This window comes from Sminthopsis crassicaudata, chromosome 4 (genome assembly GCF_048593235.1).
Source record: "Sminthopsis crassicaudata isolate SCR6 chromosome 4, ASM4859323v1, whole genome shotgun sequence".
In the NCBI taxonomy this organism is placed as follows: domain Eukaryota; kingdom Metazoa; phylum Chordata; class Mammalia; order Dasyuromorphia; family Dasyuridae; genus Sminthopsis; species Sminthopsis crassicaudata.
The window spans coordinates 296,675,161-296,692,748 of record NC_133620.1 but is presented as its reverse complement, the minus strand read 5'-3'; the positions used below and the strand labels follow the sequence as shown (position 1 = coordinate 296,692,748).

The 17,588-nt window shown below is 43.3% G+C and overlaps 2 protein-coding genes and 1 non-coding gene across 11 annotated transcripts in view; 1 reads left to right on the top strand and 2 right to left on the bottom strand.

Annotated features, from left to right (window-relative positions):
- Positions 1 to 901: 901 nt before the first annotated feature.
- RNF227 (ring finger protein 227) lies at positions 902 to 11,901 on the top strand. Of its 2 annotated transcripts, none has more exons than XM_074311862.1 (2): positions 902 to 1,566; positions 11,199 to 11,901. In XM_074311862.1, the coding sequence occupies exons 1-2, from the start codon at positions 1,071 to 1,073 to the stop codon at positions 11,306 to 11,308; spliced, it is 606 nt and encodes a 201-aa protein (XP_074167963.1). In that variant the 5' UTR covers positions 902 to 1,070; the 3' UTR covers positions 11,309 to 11,901. The 2 variants fall into 2 exon arrangements, with proteins under 2 accessions (XP_074167963.1, XP_074167964.1); XM_074311863.1 differs by lacking the exon at positions 11,199 to 11,901 and adding an exon at positions 2,337 to 3,865.
- Positions 3,936 to 17,588, bottom strand: part of CHD3 (chromodomain helicase DNA binding protein 3) — a 28,768-nt gene continuing 15,115 nt past the window's right edge. For 4 of the 8 annotated variants that reach the window (XM_074311829.1, XM_074311831.1, XM_074311830.1 and 1 more), the window contains exons 21-39: positions 16,842 to 16,959; positions 16,232 to 16,356; positions 15,840 to 16,071; positions 14,588 to 14,754; positions 13,484 to 13,661; positions 12,805 to 12,870; positions 12,259 to 12,344; positions 11,969 to 12,102; positions 11,298 to 11,442; positions 10,867 to 11,029; positions 10,586 to 10,707; positions 10,356 to 10,482; positions 9,834 to 9,962; positions 8,674 to 8,782; positions 8,288 to 8,420; positions 7,679 to 7,920; positions 6,436 to 6,599; positions 6,067 to 6,196; positions 3,936 to 5,302 (exon numbers count right to left, since the gene is read on the bottom strand). In XM_074311829.1, coding sequence (XP_074167930.1) covers positions 5,068 to 5,302; positions 6,067 to 6,196; positions 6,436 to 6,599; positions 7,679 to 7,920; positions 8,288 to 8,420; positions 8,674 to 8,782; positions 9,834 to 9,962; positions 10,356 to 10,482; positions 10,586 to 10,707; positions 10,867 to 11,029; positions 11,298 to 11,442; positions 11,969 to 12,102; positions 12,259 to 12,344; positions 12,805 to 12,870; positions 13,484 to 13,661; positions 14,588 to 14,754; positions 15,840 to 16,071; positions 16,232 to 16,356; positions 16,842 to 16,959 — 2,805 coding nt within the window. In that variant the 3' untranslated portion in view covers positions 3,936 to 5,067. Of the gene's footprint in view, positions 5,303 to 6,066; positions 6,197 to 6,435; positions 7,127 to 7,678; positions 7,921 to 8,287; positions 8,421 to 8,673; positions 8,783 to 9,833; positions 9,963 to 10,355; positions 10,483 to 10,585; positions 10,708 to 10,866; positions 11,030 to 11,297; positions 11,443 to 11,968; positions 12,103 to 12,258; positions 12,345 to 12,804; positions 12,871 to 13,483; positions 13,662 to 14,587; positions 14,755 to 15,839; positions 16,072 to 16,231; positions 16,357 to 16,841; positions 16,960 to 17,588 lie in introns of those variants that run through there. The other 4 variants (XM_074311834.1, XM_074311835.1, XM_074311837.1 and 1 more) reach the window with 2 other exon arrangements.
- On the bottom strand, positions 11,706 to 11,858 carry LOC141542078 (small Cajal body-specific RNA 21). Its single transcript, XR_012482082.1, has one exon.

The following is a 17,588-nucleotide window of genomic DNA, read 5'->3' as shown; positions in this document are numbered from 1 at the left end:
TTATGGACATATTTTAAGACGGATATTGACAGGATAGAATGTCCAGAGAAATCAGGATACTGAAGAATCTATTGAAGGAACTGGAGAGATTTTGCTCAGAGAAAATTTAGGGGAGGATACCTTTCAAAAGAGTATCTTCGAAAAGCTATAATGTGGAAGAGGGGATGCACTTGTTTTGGAGAGTAGAATTAAGAGTAATAAATAGAAGATGCAAAGGGATAAATTTGGAGTCTACATAGGGAAAAATGCTCCAGCTATTTTCTTTGGTTGTTCCCCATGTCTAAAATACTTTTCTTTCTCCTTATCAATGACTTTTCTGGCTTCCTTTATAAATCTCCACCTTTTACAGGAAGCCTTCACCAATCCTTAATCCCAGTGCCTTCCTTCTGTTTTATTTAACCTGAATCTAACTTGCTTTGTATATATTTGTTTGCATGTTAGATCGAAAGCTTCCAAGAGGCAGGAACTGACTTTTACAAACTCTTATGTATTCCCAGTTCTTAGCACAATGCCTGAACATAACAGGCATTTAACCTTAAAGGTTTGTTAAGAGTGCGAAAACGGGGGTCTCAGGAAATAGTAGGCTCTCCCTTGCTGGAGGTCTTTGAATAAAAAATAGATGACCACTTGATATGTTCTCGTTAAACTAAACTGCTAGAATTCTGGTGTGGAGATCTGTGGTTAAAAAAGAAAGAACTTGGGGGAAAAGACCAATTTGTGGGAGATAGGAAAGGGAGGTAGGGTAAATCTGCTTTAGTCGGGAATGCTTAAGTTAAGGAACTGACTCCCCTCATCAAGGCTCCTAGCATTCTCCGGCCTCAAACTTCAAACTCTACAATTTGTCAGCTCCAGGGGCAAAGACTCACCCTGCGCCCGTGACGTCATGGTCCGGCCTCTCCCCTATAAAAAGGGCTGGAAGGCGCGGTGCCGGGCCCCAGAATGGACACAGGTAAGGGGAGAGATCGGAACCGGGGCGCTATTAGACCGTGAGTCTAACACCCCGAGTCTATTTTTAAATAAAACACTACCAAACTTCGACTGAGCAGCTCCTACAACCCGCCAAGAGGAAGATGCAACTGCTGTTGAGGATCCCTTCAGTTCCAGAGCGGAGCGAGATGGACTGCGGTATCTGCTACCGGCCTTACAACCTGCAAGGTCGGGCGCCGCGCCGCCTGCCCGGAACGGCGAGACAGCGGTGCGGCCACACGCTCTGTACCTCCTGTCTACGGGAGCTGGCTGCCCGTGGAGACGGCAGCTGCGTCGCCGCCCGAGTGGTGCGCTTGCGCCGGATGGTCATTTGCCCCTTCTGCCGCACGTCCTCACTGTTACCGCGTGGCGGTGTCACGCAAGTGCCTTTGGACCTGGATTTGTGGTCTCTCCTGAAGGAGAAAGAAGGAATGCAGGAAGATCCCGGGAACTCGGGGGGAGAGCACAGCGAAGCTTCAGAAATCGTGAGGGAAGACGAAGACGAGCAGGGGGCGGGACCCTGGGGCAAGGCGTGGCGAATGCTTCTTGGGCTCTGGGACAAAGCAGCGAGCCGGCGTAGGCACCCGTTACCTAGCAATGGTGAGTGATTGATGGGTTTATGGCTAGATGGGAAGCTTTGATTGTGTGGAATTTGGTGCTGGATTGGGTGACTCAGCATCTCATATTGGAAAGCAATAGAGCCATTACAAGACTTGTTTCCAAGTCCACTCTGACTTTATTCATTTGTAACACCAAGTTAATTAGATCATTAATCGAGTGGTTGTGAGGGACTCTCACTGTGGGAAGGGGAAGGATATAAGTATTTAAATAAATATGTTTTCTTGCCCCACTTTTCCCGATTCTATTGCGGGCTTTTTGGCAAAGAATACTTTGTCATTTCCTCCAGCTTATTTTATCGATGAGGAAACTAAGATAAACGGCGTTAAGTGACAAACTGCAGCCAGGGTTGAATTTAGCAAGATAATTCTTCCTGATGCCAGGGCCGGCACTTAAGATACTATGCCACCTAGCCGCTCATAAATACCTAGTTGTCAGTTAAAAAAAATCGTTATTTGATCCTCACAACCCTTCGAGGTAATTACCACTATTATCCCATAGCAATTGAGGAAACCGAGCCAGTGATTTGCTAGTGTCTTAGGCAGGATTTTCCAAGCTATCTGCTCCGACATCTGCTTTATGTAATATTTAAGCCATGGTATGCACTTGAAATCAAATTCCCCTGAAGGAATTTAGGATAAGGAACCCTAGACTAAGGTGCTACCCCAGGGTGCTACATGTGGATTGTTATGGTGGCCGAACGGAGGAAGCTTTCATCCTCCTTCCCTGACCTGTCTGCTTATTCCCCTCAGTGCTTTACTGCTGTCCAGAGAGCAAGACCCTTGCAGCCTGCTACATGCTATAACTGAGGATACTGTGGGCTGTAAGAATGAAAGTGGAAACAGCTGCTACCTCTTTTTGCTGCCCACCCACGAGGGTGGGTTAAAAGGCTTTTGTTCCTGCCAGCTCCGGGGATTGGTGCTTGTGTATGTGCGCATGCCCGTGCACATGGAATTTAAAATTCATGAGGTGGCATATGAACCTGGGCTCTTGCCTCAGTCTTCCTTTATATTAGGATACAGAGGACTAACAGCTTAGTCTTCATATGTGATAGGTCAGATCCACAATAATTCCTTTGACCTGTATGGTGGAGCAGCTCCCATATTTTTGTGAAATGGTTTGAGGTGTTAAAACACCTTTGTTGTTGCTTTAGTATCATCACTTCTTCCCATTCAATTCCTGATGAATTTGTACTTTGTATGGACATCCTTTTTTGCACTTACTCATTTGTGCATATTTCTTATTTTTCCTACTAAATTGTATACCTGTCAAAGATACTCCCAATTTCTAATAAACATTTGTTAAATATAATTTCCCTGTTATTTTTCACTTCCTTTCTTCAACTATACCCTTAATTATTCCTGTTCCTAGTAGCTACTCATTTTCCCTCAATTTTGGGGATGGGTAACATGTCTTTGTCTCCCCCTGTAATAGGAAGTCTGAGGGATATATCATAAAACATGGTGAAAATGGAGAGCAGATGAAGAACCAAGACTCTTTACTCCAATTCTCTTCATACCCTTACTTTCACAATAGAGCTTGTGAAGTGGCAGAGGGCATCCCCACTCCTAACTACAAATTGTTTTTCTGGCCAGTTCATTTTTTCATTCCTTAGTTGCCCAGTAGTTCCATTAATCTGTTACCAAAAACTTTACTTGGGGTTTAGTAAGCCTTGTAGTTTTCCCTCTACAACAAATTAATTGCTTAATTGACCAACTTGATAAGACTACCGGAAGATGTGGATGAGTAATAGAATTCTTCCATAAATCCAAGCCTCTCCCACTTCAGGCTTCATTATTCAAGAGAGAGAATACTAAGTAGTACAGTAGGCAAGCTCTGCAGGCAGAGTACTGGGTTTGAGTCCCACCTCTAACCACTGCAGATTTTCTCTGTAAAAAATGAGGCAGTTGCCGCCTTAAGTCCCTTCGGCTCAGCTTCACTCCACCTGAGGCAGCTTAATTATACTTTCAACTCTACAATACATTCTGCCTAACCACATTTTCATTGAGCTTAACATAAGAGTGTCCAGGAATGGGGTCAGGAAGCCTGTGATGTCTATATTCTTGTTTGTATGTAGTTTGTTAACATGTTGTTTTCCCATTAGACCGTTTTGTCTAAGCTCAAGCAAGGATTTGCTTGCCTTTCTTTATATCCTCAGTGCTTAGTACACTACTAGGCACACAAGTTTGCTTCATCCTTAATGACTGAAATTTTTTAAAGAGAGAAAAGAAAAATCATAAAATATAGAGAATGCTATTCAGAACAGCATCAGAAGCCTGATAAACACTCCCTTCATCAATCCCCACCCTTCAAAACCAAAGAACCCCACCTCCAAAATAACAGAGCACACAGAAAGGAAAGTATAATTTATATGTACAACCAAGAAACCCGATACAGAAGGAAGTGGGATAGGTGAGGAGCAGGTGAAAAAGCAGAAGGGTTGGAGTAAGGAAAAGGTAAAGGGGATAGCAAAGAGGGCTGTGGTAGCTGGGGGTTCACCATGCAAAATGTCACTTTCCCTTGGTCCCCATGGGGGGAATACTTCCCTATAGTGCTTCACCCCCAAGTTCTCTGTTACAGTCTCAGAGGTATGGAGGCAAGGTTCCCCTAGCTAGTACACCCTACCTTATCCAGTCAAATTCAGCCCCTTGGTCCAAGCTTGGAGCTGGGGGAGGGGGAAGGGGGAGGGACGAGGACAAAGGAAGGAAGGGGTTGATAGAGCACTCTTAGGACACCTGAGTTTCCAGAGCTGGGGCACAAAAGGGCCTGTTCCCCGGTTCTGGCCCTTTGTATTCCTTCCCATCTTCTCTACAATACCTGGGTTGCTGAGCTTGTGGATGGGGGAAGAGGGAGGCTCCTCTTTGGCCTGAGTGTCCTCCATCCCTGACATATTTCATAGGGGGAGGTGGTACTTGGTCCCTTGAGGGGAGGGGAGAGAAATCCCCCTAACACAAGGATCCAGTACACGGGAAGGTGACTCAGCCAGTGCATGGCGCCTTTATTCTGAGGCTGAACATGGATTGCCCTCCCTCCCAATTTCCCACCCTCAATTTTGGGGAGGTAGAGGAGAGAAACATGCAGCCATGACTCCCCTCCCTTCCCCCTAGGGGTCATTTCCCATCCCACCTCAAGATTTTCCCTCCCTTCTCAAGAATTTTTCCATTTCCCCATGTGGGTCCGAAAGGGACAGGTAGGGCAAATTCCCCTCCTTGGTTACTGAGGATAGAGTTTAATACTGTAAGGGAATGGGGAAAAATGGGGAAGCCCTACCTCTTTCCATCCCCTCTTACCCCAAACCATTTGCTCGAGAGCTGAATGTATTAAGATTGGAGCTACTTTGGAAGAGCAACTCCCTTACACCCCTTCCCAACCACAGCACCTTCATTCAAAGAATCACTGGAGAAGGCACCTGGGGCAAAGGGATGGGGGAACACGGAGAGAAAGCCCTGGTTTGGAAAATAAGGGTGGAGGAGAAAGGGGCTCCTATCCTGATGGTGGCCCAAGGGGTGGGGAAGGTGGAGGATTGGCAGCAAGTTCCAGGGGTGGGATGTGGGCTGGAGGACGGCCCCTGGGGCGGGTTGAATGGCAGAGCTGGGGCCCTTTCAGTCGTCTATACAGATCACTTCCCCAGCCCTGGGCTCCTTCCGATCCTGACCGTCGGACACTACTGCCCCCTCCTTCTCCTTCTTCACCAACACAGGAGGGCCGTTGGCTGCGGCTGTTTTGGGAAGGGTTATTGAGACATCATCAAGCCCCAAAGTGACATCTAAGCTTCATTATTTTGAACTTGGCACACACCCATATCTACATTGTTTCATGTCATTTAGAGTACTGAGGATTAGGTTGATTTCCCTTTCCCAAGACTTCACACAACTCTGTTTAAGTCCAATTCCCAGAAGGGAATATTAACTTCATATCTCCTTTCCCCCAAACTTATTTGGAATTAAGTCACAGGGTGACAGTTATGAAGATGAGGAGATACTACTGAAGTTTTACTACATGAGGGAGTAACAGAGCTTCCGTTCAGTTAAGAAAGTATGAGAAGATAGGCAGAGCCTAGAAAGATTGGAATGAGGAAAGAATTTCAGAAGGCTCAGAAGGGACAGGAGCTCCCCTTATGAGATGAACAAAACAAGACTAAAGTTGGACTGAGGGATATGGGAAGAAGAGAAACAACAAAGTAGGAGAAATTAGGAAGAAATCAGGGGACAAAAGAGGTTAATGGGAGTAACCTCAGATATTTGGAAATAGTAAGAGAGCTGACCTTAGAACCAGGAAGGCTCCTGACTCAAGTACTGACTGACATATAATTCTGTCACCCAGAGCAAGTCATTTTACTTTTCAATGTTCTAGGCAATTTTGTAAGATTATAAATTGCGGAGAAGATGTCAATCTGCATGGGTAGTAGGAGTTTCCCTGTCTGGGACTATCCTATTTCAATGAAATCACAGATCCAGTCCCTATGCCTATCCCCAGGCTGACCTGTGATGAATGATCCTGCGGGCATCTGGCTGTAATTGGCGCCGCCGCCGGCCAGGACCCCGGCGGGTACAGCTGAGCTGAAGGCTGCTCCGTACCCCAGTGGTGTGGCGTAGGGACCCGGAGGGAAGGCCTGGAATAGGAGGCAAAATATCCATGTCTTTGAATCAGGAAGATGCTGAAGGAAGAAAAGCCAGAGCTAAACTCTTGGGTCCCTTGAAGAATAAGATTTGAGAAAAGAGAGTCTATCAATGGAAATGAACATTCTATACCTTCAGCCAGAGTATTTTTTATTCCATTTCATGGGTCTTTGATAGGATATGGGGCATAGGGAATGAACCCTAGTCTAAAGTAAAGAGAGTGGAGGATTACCGGTGTGGGATAGGGCTCTGTGCCCTTGCTGGCCAGACGGCTGAGAATACTTCTCTCGGACATCTGTAGGCGGGCTGCGATGGGAGGGATTCGGGACAGAGTGGCTGGAAGGCGGGTCACATCTGCCTTCATGTCGCTCAGCAGTTCCTCCAGCTGGTTCAGAACTGGGGCCCGGGCCGCAGAGAAAGAAAGAGCAAGAGAAAGAGACAAGGACAAAGAGACCGGGCCGTCACCAGGAGAGATGGAGGCCAGGAAAGACATAGAAAGAAAGGCAGTGTCAGAGAAGACAGAGAGATTGCAATAAAGACAAAGAATGAGAGACCAAGATAGTGAAAGACACAAGGGGAAAAAAAAAGATAGTTCAAAATACTCAAGAGAATAAAAAAAAAAAAAGAGTTCAGACTACCAGAGGTCAGAGGGAAGGAGGAAAGTAAAGAAAAGAAAGGGAAGTAGGGGAAATCATAGGAGGACATGGAAGCTACAGGATCCCAGAGAAGTATATTTTAGGAAGGGAATAATGAGAAAGACACAGGAGGAACTAGAATTAAGTAAAGTTGGGAAGTCTAGGATCCGTCAGATAAGAGGAAAAGGAAGGCCAAATCAGAAATTGATAGAAATTCAGAGAACTGGAACTGAAGTCAGAGGTATAAGGTATTACAGGTTCAAGTAATCGGTCCATAAATCAAGGGTCCTTGAATTTGAAGTGCAAAAAGGTAAAAGAATTTGTGGATGATAATTATGGGGAGAGGTCAATATAATATTAGATTTTATGGGGATGAGTTAGGTGATGGGGACAAGGAGTAGTGTAACGATTATAGGGGGTATAACAGTCAAGGAAAGGTGTACAGTGTACAGGAATGGAGAAAGAAAATCCACTGGGACACAATATCAGGAGTTTGGAAGTTAAAAAAGCTAAAGGAAGTTCTAATAAAGTTTAGTATTGGGGCTATGGTACATGTTAGGATAGAGTATATCATTTCTTTTTAAGAGTAAGGTTTCATGTGGGTTGGCCAGCAGGGTTAGAATGTTAGAGACTGAGGGGGACAGGAGTTTAAGAGGGCAAAGAGTTGTTTTGCTTGATTGCCTGTTACAAGGGTTTTTTCTATTTTCAATTAAGGGAAGGTAGGAAAGAGAGAAAATAGAATTTTGTTAATTGAAAAAATGAAATTTAATTTTAAAAAGGAGGGTACAGGGGTCAGAAGGGTGGGGAGGGTGTTCTGCGGGATGCAGGGTGCAGACTTACGCAGCGTTGTGGGCCCTCCCCCGCGCGGGGCCGCCGCGGCCCTTACCCTTGTGCAGGACTGCGTTGGCCGGCTTGTTCCCCGCCAGCGACTCCTTGGAGAGGTGCTGGTGGCTCTCAGCCAGGCACTCGGCCTCGGCGAAGCGGGCGTGGAGGGCCATGGCGGGGTGCGCCGGCTCCTGCGACAGGTTCAGGTAGGCCGCCCGCCGAAGCTGCTCCTCAATCACCAGCGCCTGCTCCAGGAGCTGTAGGCATGGCAGGATAAATTCACAGAAATGAGTTATGAGAAGATGCCAAAATAAGTCCTCAATGAATGTGTTAACGAATGAATGTGAGTACCAAAGAACACAAATGACCTAAATCTGTATCTCAGTGTAAAAGACAAGAACTTACCCTAAACTTGATCTTAACTTTGACATCCTAATTAATAATTCTAACTCTCTAAGAATTTACTTTGAAATCTTAGTTCCAGTCTTAATATTGTTAATCCCTCCTCCAAACTAAACACAGCCCTGACCATTAACCCTTTCTAAAACTTTAACAATTCTAATGATAATAATTGATTTGAATGCCACCACCAACCCTATTTAGACCTTGACTTCAATGATGTACCTTGAACCTCCGGGCTAGGAACTTGTTTTTCATTTCCAGGAAGTTTCCCTTGTTGGCCTCAGTTTTAAATGGCTCATTAATGATGGCAAACTGGGCATCATTTTGGATGTCCTGCCACCGAGCATAGCCATGGCTACCAGTAGAAGGAAAAGAGGGATTTCTGTCAAGGAACCCAATAAGGATAGCCCGTGGAACAATAGCTCTTCCTCTGTAATTCCTGTTGCTCTAATGTCCCTCCTCTCCCAGGATGTAAGAGCATTCTTTTCTGCAACGGTCCCCAGAATATGAGCCCCTTTTCCCCTGTGATATGAGAACTTTCTTCATTATAGTCCTCTATAGCTTTTCTCCCTGATGTGTGATTTTTTTTCTCATGTAATAAAGGATACAGGACAATCCCAGCCAGCAGCCAGTAGTCATGCCTCCGGTGCCAGATTTCATTGAGTTTACCAGAGGAGATAGCTGCCCGTTCCTCATTCTGCCATAGTGTATGAAGCTCTGGAAAGGGAGAGTGGAAGGAGGAACAGAGATAGAAACATCAGGCACCTGTAGAGATCACCTTACCATACTTCAGTAGCCCTTTGTTTTCCCCCACTTCCTAACCCTCAAAAATGGGAAAGATCAGTGATGGAGTTACAGAATGAGTTAGGGTAATCAATCAATAAGCATTTATTAAATACCTACTACATTCTAGGCACTGTGTTAGGTGATGAAAATACAAAGACTAAAATGAAATGGATTCTATCCTAAAGGAACTTACATTCTATCAGGGAAAATAACATGTATACATGTAAGTACATACCAAGTAAACTACAGGGCAATTTTTGTAGAGAGGCACTGGGAAACATTGGAAAAGATCTCATATAATGCCATAGGAAATGGCATTTAAATTACTTTTAAGGAAGCTAATGATTTGAAAAAATCAGAAAAGAATGAATTCCAGGCATGGGGAACAAGCAGAAGATGAAACTTCTGTCATTACATTTGACAGGTATTAAATAAAGGATTAGAATTGTTCTATTACGTTCCAAAGGAAGGAAGTAGGCCCAATACAAGACAAGTTCAGAGAGAGGCTTGTTGGAGTTGACACAAAGTAAACTTTCTAAAAATCAGAGCTGTCAGAAAGTGAAATACTCCCCCTACCCCATACCACCACCTCCATACACACATATAAACAATAGTGTTCACTTATAACACTTTATGCAGTTCTGAAGCTGGAATGAAAGCTGAATGATAAAAAATTAGAATTAAGGATAATGATTAGGTTAGTATTTATTTAGAATTTTTATTTTTTATTAAGAAATAAAATATAACTTAGAAAAAGTTTGAGATAAAAGTAGGCTTAGTGTAGGATCAAGTTAAGAGTAGGTCATTAGTTGTAGGGATTACTTAGGACTTAACAGCTTAGAGAAAGGAGTGGATGTGGCATATATAGTCTAAAATGGAATATCCTAGGAGATCCCCTGAAGATAAGAGTTTACCATGGGAGTTCTAGACAAAGGAGATAATCTATATCAAAATTTTTGTTGGCAGTGAGGATATTCCATACCTGTAAAGCCACCATCTGCAATATTAAACATGAACCGTGGTTTCTCTGTTTTCTCTTCTCGACGTCCACTGGATCGGAGCTCATCTCGGGATGGTCCTAATCGTGGTTCCCTTTCTCCCTTATTCTCTTCTGTAAGGAGAAGGGGCCAGGAGAACTCTGATCTTTTTCAAGCCAGAGAATAATCCTTCAATAATACAAGGACTATTTTCTTTACTCTTTGCTCAAACAACAACATCCCCAAGAACTGGCACCACAGCCATCACCAAATCCATCAGTCTCATTGCGGCTTCCCTCATAGACTCAAGCATCCAGTCCTTCACCTATTACCATTCTTGCCAAAATCCCCTATTTACCCTCTGGCCTCTCCCCATGTTCTTGTCCATCCAACAAATTCTCCTCCCCCCTTTCTCCTGATGGTGGCTCTCTAGCTATGAGGAAGAAAAAATATTACACTGGCCTTCTGATCTAAGGAAGAAAACCCAGGAGTCTATTTTTCTCAGTACTTCAAAGCCCAACACCTACCTGGTTTCTCCTTGTCTCCTCGACTTCCTGGTTCCGTTTCCAACTCTCCAGGGACTCCAGACTCTTCATCCCCTAGAATTATCCTCCTTGGTTCTCCTGGTGAAGGGGCTGGGCTGGGGGCATCAGACTGGAAAGGATATAGAAAGTTAAAAGATAAAAGAAAGCTTAGGTAATTTGGCCTTTAAGCCTTTTATTGCTCTTCTTTGTGGGATCCAAAGACACATACACACCTCTACCTCCATCTTTTCCCCTCCTTTCTTGTCTTTATCTGGCTTTTCATCTGGGTTGTCAGATTCATCCTTTTCAGGAAGTATCCTTGTTTCATCTCCTTTCTCACTTGGGGTTGGAGTAGCTATACAGGAGGGCAGGGAGTGAACAGATCATTTCTTAAGACTGCCATTAAACTTCTGTTCCTCTCTACTTAGCTAACACTCTCAATTTCTGTCTCAACTCTCCTACATAATTTCCTCCCACTTCTACTTCCAAAAATTAAATTTTGTTGTTTGATTACCAGGTTTGGATGTGCAGGGACTATTGGCTGCAGAAGCCTCAGGGGTGGTAGGAGATGTCTTGGTAGGGGATGATGCTCGGGATGAACGTTTAGAATCAGCACTAGGGTCAGGCATCAACTCTGGCATTGACCATCGCCCATTGATATGTTCAAACTCCTGCACCTAAGAAGCATAATAAAGGGGTGTGCGTGCGTGCGTGCATGCCTCTGTGTGTGTGTGTGTGTGTGTGTGTGTGTATAAGTATTTCCATTTGGAATTGAGATGGGAGGGTGTGGCTCCAGATGCTTGGCCATTAGCCAGGTTCATCCCCCATATTCTCTCACCACCCCAGGTATGGAACTAAAGAACAAGAAACAAAAGAAGAAAAGGAAATTTGGACCATGTCTGTTCCTGAAAAAAAAAGGGCAGAAGAAGGACAAGTTGTCAATACCTTCTTCTTAACAAGGGACATGACTCCAATTCGGGTCAACACTTGCTGTCGGCTTAGCCCTTCCCGAGGAACACCATCAGCAAAGGTCTCAGAGCCATCTGCCCCAGGCTCACAGAGATGTCGCATGAACAAAGAAACATAAGCCCTAAAAGAATGCAAGGTTGAGTAGGGATAGAGAATCTTGAGGAGATATAGGACAACAAGAGAGGCACAGGGTTTACTGAATCCCTCAGTCATAACTCTCTCCTGTAGTCCTTCCCCTCAGTCCTCTGAGAATTTTACTCTCTTGTCATATCACCACGAGGATCCCCAATCCAAACCTATCTTCAGTCTCATTCTCCCTCTTTCCCAGGCCCCATCAGTTAGACTCTTCATCTTCCTCTGCCCACCTCTATTACAATAAGTATGGGATGTGTTGCCAGCACAAGCCAAATCAGATGTTTGTCTCACACTCCTGTCTGCTCATAGAGTGAGAGTGAGACCCATTCTGGCTTTCTATTCTGGGACCCACTGAGGGGGGGTGGAGGTAGACTGAGCTCACCCCCCAGGAAATAAGGTCCTGAGGAAAATAGGAAAGGCAGTGGTAATCAGTTGAGTAAGGTCACATCATATGGAGGCCAAAGGGAATACTAACTACCGCAAATTTGATGGCTCTCTCAACCCATACTCACTTGAATTCTTTTTCGGTTTTGCCCCTCAGGTCCCGTACCAGCCACTGAGATGTGAAGGCATCTTGTGGTGGCATCCCCCAGCGCATTACTGCATTCAGGAAGGCCTTGCGTTGACGGGTATTGAACCCCAACACCTAACAGACAGTGGGATGGAATGTGACCAATGAACCACGTATGCCCGATTCCTATTCCTCTCAATGATTTTGATTTCTAAGATCCCACTGCCAGACTTTCTCCTCAAACTCTGTTCCAAATAGGTTCTCAGGGCATCTGGGTTCCTAAGTTCTCACCTCAATGTTGCCCCCAACTCGAGCTAACAGTGGAGGAAGGGGTTTATCTTTCTCATTACGTAGTTGCCTCTTTGACTGACGACGTCCTGGTAGGAGAAAACTTGATTAGTAGGCCTACCTTTCTCACCCTCCAGTACACTCCAAGACACAAAAGACAGTGAAGATTTGAATTATCTCTGTTGTATTTCTGATTTTTCAAAGCTATGCAGAGCTAAATGAAATAGGCCTAAATCAGTTTTTAACCTTTTTCCTGACAGAGATCCCTCTGGCAATCTGGTGAAGCCTATGGATCCCTTCTCAGAATGATGTTTGATGCCTACATTTGAAAAAATACTAAATTTCAGATGGAGGTTAATAAGAATAAATTTTTTTTTAGCTCATCCAAATTCATGAGCCCCCCTAAATATATGTTCAGATTCCTCAGTATTATATGGATTCAAGGTTTAATATCCTAATTAAGTTATAGAAAATAGGTGGTATGTTTAAAGGGAATTGAAAGACAAGATATAATAAACTTGAATAGAGGATCAGAAAGACAGTTCCCACCTTCAGGTCGTTCATCAAAGTCCTCATCCTCTTCCTCTGATCCCACTGAATATTCAGACTGGTTGTCTATGAAAGTAACAAGTATGTGAAGTCAGAGCTAGTTCCCTGCCCAAGCCTGTGCTAGGTGTTCCTCTCATCTGACTCTCAGACTCTAAATTCTACTTCTGACTCTAGACTGACTCTACTTCCAGCTTGGACTTTGTACTGAATGATAATCAAGTCTTATTTCCTCCCAATCTGTGGATGACTTTTTCCCCTCTTTCCTGATTTGATTTTTAATGTCAGTATGCTGAAACCTTTCCCACTCAAAATACACACACACACACACACACACACGCATACATGAGCGTGCATGTGCGACTTCAGAGGGTCTCCTATTCCATGACTTTTGACTCAAGTGACCTGCTTAAAGTAATATTCCTGAGGTGACCAAAGATGATCTCTGGATTACTAAGTATCCAGATGAGCTTCTATTCCCTATTAGATAATGCCAAACCCTTAAGCTCTCCTAAGGAAGAGTTCTTTCTTAGCCTTTTTCCACTCTACCACTACCTAGATCTCTTAGGTTCTCTACATTTTACCAAATATTCCCCTCCCTTCTATCCCCCAATCTTCACTAGAACAAGGGCAGTGTGATCCTTAATCCTCACTAGACAAGTAAAGGGCAAAGAACCCTTACCTTGGTCTTCTTGTGCAGCATCATTATAGTTGACTTGTTTCCGAACACGTTTACCCTTGCCAAGGTTTCGGGCTAGGTCCTCCTGCTGCTGTTCATAGTGATGTCGAAGCAACTTCTCCCAATAATCAGGGTCCACATTTTCTTCCTGCTTGATGATCTCTCGCTCTATCTCCTCTATCTGAAAAGAAGATAAAATGAACATTAGCAGCTCCCTAGTTTCCCTAACTAAAGCTATAATTCTTGTCTCATAGCTTCTGGCTCCCATGTGACCTTTCCTCATCACCCCACCACTCTACTGCTGATTTATACAAATCTTTTTCCTTTTTTGAATCCAAAACTTCATCATTTGCTTTACTTCAAATCCATTTTTTCCCAGGTTCCCCCTGATTCTCTATTTTCCCAATATGTCTATGAATTCACATGCTCTGCCTGCACTGATTCTATATATGAGTCTCTTTGCAAGGTATCCATTAGATTGGGAGTTTTTCTGGGAGAGAGGGCTATTTTTCCATTAGACAGGTTAATGGTATAGTGGATAAAGCACAGGACCTGGAGTTAATCTATCTGTGTGACTCTGGGTAAGTCACTTCACCTCTGACTTCCTAAGTTTTCTCAATTGTAAAAAGGAATAATAAGACAACTACTTTCCAGGGTTGTTTTGAGGATTATATCCCAGCATCTTAAACTATGGGTTGTACTCCCATATGGGCTCTCCTAACTCAATATGGGAAGATCACAAAATTATGATTTGTTATCAGTAAATGCTTAGTTTGTGTACCTGTTTTGTTATATACCCAGGATCACATAAAAATTTCTTGGGAGAAAATGGGTCATGAGTGGAAAAAGTTTAAGAAGCCCTGGATTAGATGGAATAATATTTGTAAAATGCTGAGCACAGAGCATAGTAAAGATTTAATAGGTGATCATTTCCTTTTCTTCCCTTCTCCATTAGACTGAACTCTTCTTGAGAGAAAAAATGTTTTTTTTTTTTCCCCCTAATCCTCCATTGGTGTCTCACTTCACTTCACCACCCCATAAAAAGGAGGAATTGATCATTACAGAGAAGCAAAAGGGCACACCAGTATCTGGCTTCCAGTCCCTCACCTTGTCTTCTTCACGAACCACATACTGTGCTACTTTGAAGGAGCTGAGATACTCATTCATGTTCTGGACATCAGTGTCTTCAGTTGCATCCTGGTTCCGATCTAGTAGTCGTGCAATGGCCTCATTGTCATAGTGGATCACACTACTATCTTCTTCTTTGTTTTCTCCTGAGGTAAAAAGGACACATGGAATTATGAGATTGTTTTGAAACATCAACCATAATTATGAACAAGAGGTAGGATCTTACAATGATCAGGGAACAGAGAAAAATGAGGAAAAGACTTTTTCTTCTGGGGAGGTATGTAGGAGTAGTTTTTCTTCTGGAGAGTTTGGTCCAAAATATTTGGGCTTGCAAGGATTATAGCTTTTCAATTAATTAATAAACCTTTGTTAACTGTCTACTATGAACCAGGCTCTAGACACTAGACAACTGGAGATACAAAAGTGAAAGTCAAACAGCTCCTGCCCTCCAAGGGCTTATTATTTTACTGAAGAGATAGCAACTACCCACCAAAGTGTACATAAAACAAGTATATGTAAAAGAAAATTTAGAGGGAGACACTACTATATGGGGAGATCAGGAAAGGTTTTGCTTAGAAGGTAGCATTTGAGCTTTGAGGGAAACTAGAGACAATAAGAGTCAGAAACAAAGAGGAAGTACATTCTGGATATGGATGTGGTTAGCTTTGCAAAAGGATGGAGACATGAGATGGAGATCTGTGTGAAAGGAACTGCAATAAAGTCAATTGGCTACTGCAAAGTCTGGAAAAGGAGGATTACAAATGTAAGATGTATGCTTTATGCATATCAGCCAAGCAGTGGCAGAGGGTGAAGATAAGAGGAACAGATGAGAGAGACCAATTAAGTGTCTGTTGAAATGGTCACAATATGGCAGCAAAGTAGTGCAGTGGATAGTGCTGATGTGGAGTCATGAGGACCTGATTTCAAATCCTGTCTCCAACACTAAGTAGTGTGACCTTAGACAAGTTGCTTAACCTCTGTTTGCCTCAGTATCTCCATCTACAAAATGGGAATAATAATATGTCCTTCCCAAAGTTATGAGGATCGAACAAGATAATATTTGTAAAGTGCTTTGCAAATCTTAAAGTGCTACATCAAAATGATCATTATCATTAATATTATTACTAGTAGATGTAAAATAAGGGCCTGAACCAGGGTGGCAGCTGTGTGCGAGAAAAGGAAAACATTTCAGGATATCTGGGATGAAAGGGGCAGTAAAAAGGATTCTCACCTTCATTTTCATCCTTAAACAGCTCCTCTGTGCCAAATTTGAGGATATCATCAAGCTCTTGTTTGGACATTGAACCTGCCTTAGAGCCTAACCCAGGCCTTACAACTAGGTGTGTCAGCATCATCTTCCTTTTGGCCACCTGGGTAATCCGCTCCTCTACTGAAGCTCGTGTCACAAACCGGTAAATCATCACTTTATTGGCCTGACCAATCCGGTGAGCTCGGCTAAACGCCTAGGAGAAGGCAAACAAGAGTAGGACCAATCAGGGGAACAAAGGAGAGAATATCCTCAGAGATATTGTGAAAGAGAAGGTACCAGAACAGTCAAAAAAGATCTTTCTCTGACCCCAGATTATCCTTCCCTATGAGTATCCAAATTGTTCCAGTTCTCACCTGGATATCATTGTGGGGATTCCAGTCAGAGTCGAAGATAATGACTGTATCAGCTGTGGCTAGATTGATGCCTAAACCCCCAGCTCTTGTGGACAGAAGAAAGCAGAACTGCTGGGCCCCAGGAGCTAGGGAAGGAATGAATTGGAAAGTCAGACCCACCCACAGGCAATTCATTTCCTAAGCCTCTGGCTTTAGTCTTATCCAAACTTATATCCCTCCTTGGAAACTCAGGTAATCAACTCTAGTCAAGGACCAAAGTGACTCCTCTCAGGAACTAAAATGTTTATCTCTTAGGCACTAATCCTAACAATAATTTACAGGTCACATGGATTTCCTGGGGCAAAGAATAGGTTTCTACTCACTAGAAGCTTTCATACAAAGTTTGAAAGATGCTCATTTATTGAGATTATTGTAGCAAGGATTATTGGTTAGGTAAGAATCAGAGGGTCTCTGAAGTTTATTATAACTCTGAGATTCTGTGATTCCAGGTGTCTATACCCCCCAGTCATTAATACCAATAGGGACCATTAATACCAATAGGAAACCATCCCCCAGATATTCTTTCCCTTGAGCTTCCCTTGTTCATTCCTTGAGTTTCTGGTGCCCTCACCATTGAATCGGTCAATAGCTTCCTGCCTTAGTGCTCCAGTGATGCCTCCATCAATCCGTTCATACTTGTAACCCTCATAATCTAAAAAGTCCTCTAACAAATCCAACATCTTGGTCATCTGAAAAAGGGAAGGAGGATTTTTTGGGAAGAAGAAAAAGGAAGAATAGAGGGGTTGTCTAGGATAGTAAGGAAAAAGGATCATAGGAATCTACCTATTTTTTTTTATTCTACCTTATTCCTCTGAAGGAGCCCTAGTCCTTGTTTTCTTTTATAAAAAAATTTAAATTTGTATTTTTAACTTCCATTGATACGTCTGCCATAAGTTTTCAAACCATTCTGGACTGTGGTCCTATTTTGGCCTCCACTTTCTAATCTCTTCACTTGACTTCCAAAACACACTATTTCTTCCTTTATGGTTGTTTCTCTTTCCTCACTCCTATATTATTCCTTCCAAGAAGGCATCAAATGTCTCCTCCTAGGGATTAGGCAAAGGTCATCCTTTTACAGATCCCAAGCAAGAGAAGGCAGCCACAAAATCTATATGGAAGACAACTTTTTAAAATATCAATTTTTTTTATAAGTCATTTTTTTGGCAGGAGGAAAGGGGGGACAAAGTGGATAGTGATGCAATTGGAGTTAAGTGACTTGCAGATTTTCTAAGCTAATTAAGTGTTAAGTATCTGAGGCCAGATTTAAACTCAGGTCCTCCTGATTTCAGGGCTGGTGTTCTATCCACTGCACCACCTA